Source organism: Cinclus cinclus, chromosome 4 (genome assembly GCF_963662255.1).
Source record: "Cinclus cinclus chromosome 4, bCinCin1.1, whole genome shotgun sequence".
In the NCBI taxonomy this organism is placed as follows: domain Eukaryota; kingdom Metazoa; phylum Chordata; class Aves; order Passeriformes; family Cinclidae; genus Cinclus; species Cinclus cinclus.
This window is the reverse complement of record NC_085049.1, coordinates 36,108,502-36,111,001: the sequence shown is the minus strand read 5'-3', so window position 1 is coordinate 36,111,001 and position 2,500 is coordinate 36,108,502. Positions and strand designations below refer to the sequence as shown.

The 2,500-nt window shown below is 37.2% G+C and overlaps 1 protein-coding gene across 13 annotated transcripts in view; it reads left to right on the top strand.

The window, feature by feature from the left end:
- The window catches only part of FOXP2 (forkhead box P2), a 185,244-nt gene that overhangs the window by 150,864 nt on the left and 31,880 nt on the right, over nucleotides 1-2,500 (top strand). For all 13 annotated transcript variants that reach the window (XM_062491093.1, XM_062491092.1, XM_062491091.1 and 10 more), the window contains 3 exons: nucleotides 928-1,129; nucleotides 1,839-1,915; nucleotides 2,055-2,156. In XM_062491093.1, the coding sequence (XP_062347077.1) occupies nucleotides 928-1,129; nucleotides 1,839-1,915; nucleotides 2,055-2,156 (381 nt within the window). The remainder of the gene's footprint in view (nucleotides 1-927; nucleotides 1,130-1,838; nucleotides 1,916-2,054; nucleotides 2,157-2,500) is intronic.

Here is a 2,500-nt window from a genome sequence, read left to right as displayed (position 1 = left end):
TATTTATGACAAAAGATGTATGGTAAATATGACAGAGGTAATATGAGTTTTTGATAATGAGGAACAGGGCCTTACTGAGGGGAATAATGAAGGGCACACCGTTAAACAGCTTGCATACATTCTCACCTTTTTTCCTTTTTTCTACCCTGACACCCACTTTCCAGGGTACATCAGCAATAAGTGACACTGTAATCATAAATTGAAAATGATACTTCCAGAGGAATTGGCAAACTTGACATTTCATTATATTTGTTAACACATGCCACAAATGATTGTTAGTGAGGAAATTCCATTTCCCTCTCTCCATCTCCAATCAGATTTAATTTGAAAATTTTCAGCCTCCTCCGGCTAATTTGCAATTAAGACAATTTTGTTTGAATATGTAGTAATGTCATTACCATTCCACCAAATTAGCAAGGAGACTAAAGGTCAGTGTAAAATTTTCCAGCTGGCTGGAGCCTCTCAGCTGAGATTTGGGACTCAGGGAAAAAAGAATACAAAACTCTATCAGCATCAGAATAGCAACTTATTTTAAGTCTTGTTTGTATGACTACTAACATCTTTTATTGCATCTATTGTTGTTATTGTTGTTTCGCCAGGAGCTAGAGATGTTTTACGACAGACCTAAATAATCACCAACTAGTTTCTATTGCAGACAAACATACTTTCTCTGAAGTCTGGTAGTACTAGAAGGAGTTAGTCCTAAGTAACATTGCAGCAGATTATTAGATAACCTCTAACAGCATCCTCTAATTAGAGTTCTTATGATACAATTTCATCCTGTAATTAGTTGAGATTGGCTGCTTCCTTTCGCAGCTTATTAGTGGCAACACAGCTGTAGAAGTGAATCCACTCTCATTTGTCAAACCTTTTTAAGTATTTTTTCCCCCTCTGCTTTTTCTTTACTTTCCTTTTGGGTTTCTGCAGCTCAATTTGGTGTCTAGTGTCACCATGTCTAAGAACATGTTGGAGACATCCCCACAGAGCTTACCTCAAACTCCCACAACGCCAACGGCCCCAGTCACCCCAATTACCCAGGGACCTTCTGTAATCACCCCAGCCAGTGTACCCAATGTGGGTGCCATTCGAAGAAGACATTCAGACAAATACAACATTCCCATGTCATCAGGTAGGACACTTTGGATCAATATTTTCATTTTGAATTTTCCAAAATTTATGCTGTAATTAAAATATTGCATAGGCAAATTAAGGCCGTCAAAGAGGTATTTAATACCGATGATATAAAAAGTTGTTGGTTTTATTTTTTTAATCTAATATATTTTACCAATGATTATAAAGAAATAAAAAAGTGAATGAAAAGAAGCTCTTTAACAGTCTTGGTTTAGCACAAGAAGTTAAGACTGGTTATGTGAAAAAGGTTGGTATTAATGATGATATATACTCCTTTAGCTGCCATCAGCCTGAGCTAACCGTATTTAATTTTGTATGTGCACGCTCGTGTAGTACTTCACTGCTAACCAGACAAAAATCCTACAAAGGAATGTTATAAATGAAAAATAAGAGAGAGCAGGGAGGGAAGGAGATGGCTGACCATCACAGTACGACCAAGTAAGAAAATATTTAGTTTGCACATTTTAAAAGGGTCTTGCTGCTGACAGCGTGCCGGATGGCTGGGTACACCACTGCTGAGACCGACTGGGGCATGCTTCGTTTGCACTTCTATGTCGAGGAGCACAGAAAAGACTTCTGTGCATTCCTGAGTAAATAGTTCCTTTGAAAATTGTTGTGAGCACACAGGAAACAATGTCATCAATCATAATACACAACACAGGCCACTAATAACATTAATGTACAGTTAGTATGGTTTTCTTTTACAGAAATTGCCCCGAACTATGAATTTTATAAAAATGCAGATGTCAGACCTCCATTTACTTATGCAACTCTCATAAGGCAGGTAAGTAGAGAGAAAATTAAGTTTGCCTGATTAAATTAAAATTCATTAATGCTTAAAGTAAGGCTTGGTTGAGAAAGTGTCATCCAGTCTAGTTAGTAAACCATTATTTTATGTCACTATGTATCTTGTCTCATTTCAGGCTATCATGGAATCGAGTGACAGGCAGTTAACACTTAATGAAATTTACAGCTGGTTTACACGGACATTTGCTTACTTCAGGCGTAATGCAGCAACTTGGAAGGTAACTTCTTTGCCAGCAGTTTAAAGATGCCTAGCACAGTTCCTTACAGATAGCACTAGGAACATTTATTTACATGACATAAGCAGATTAGTATCTGCTTCCCCTCTTTTTAACCTGCCTCTTGAATGGAATGAATTCCCTCTCTCAAAATGACAAGTGAAAGAATAATTTTGCCTCTGATACAGTTTTCTAATTTGGTGCAATTAATAGCTGAGGCTTGGCAGAGAAATGAGGGCCTGACACACTAATTACAGTGTGAGCACTCAATCATCAACACCTTTGTTAGTCGCACTATATTACTTTTTCTCTTGCATATTATTGGCTAATTAGTTTGAAAAATGTCT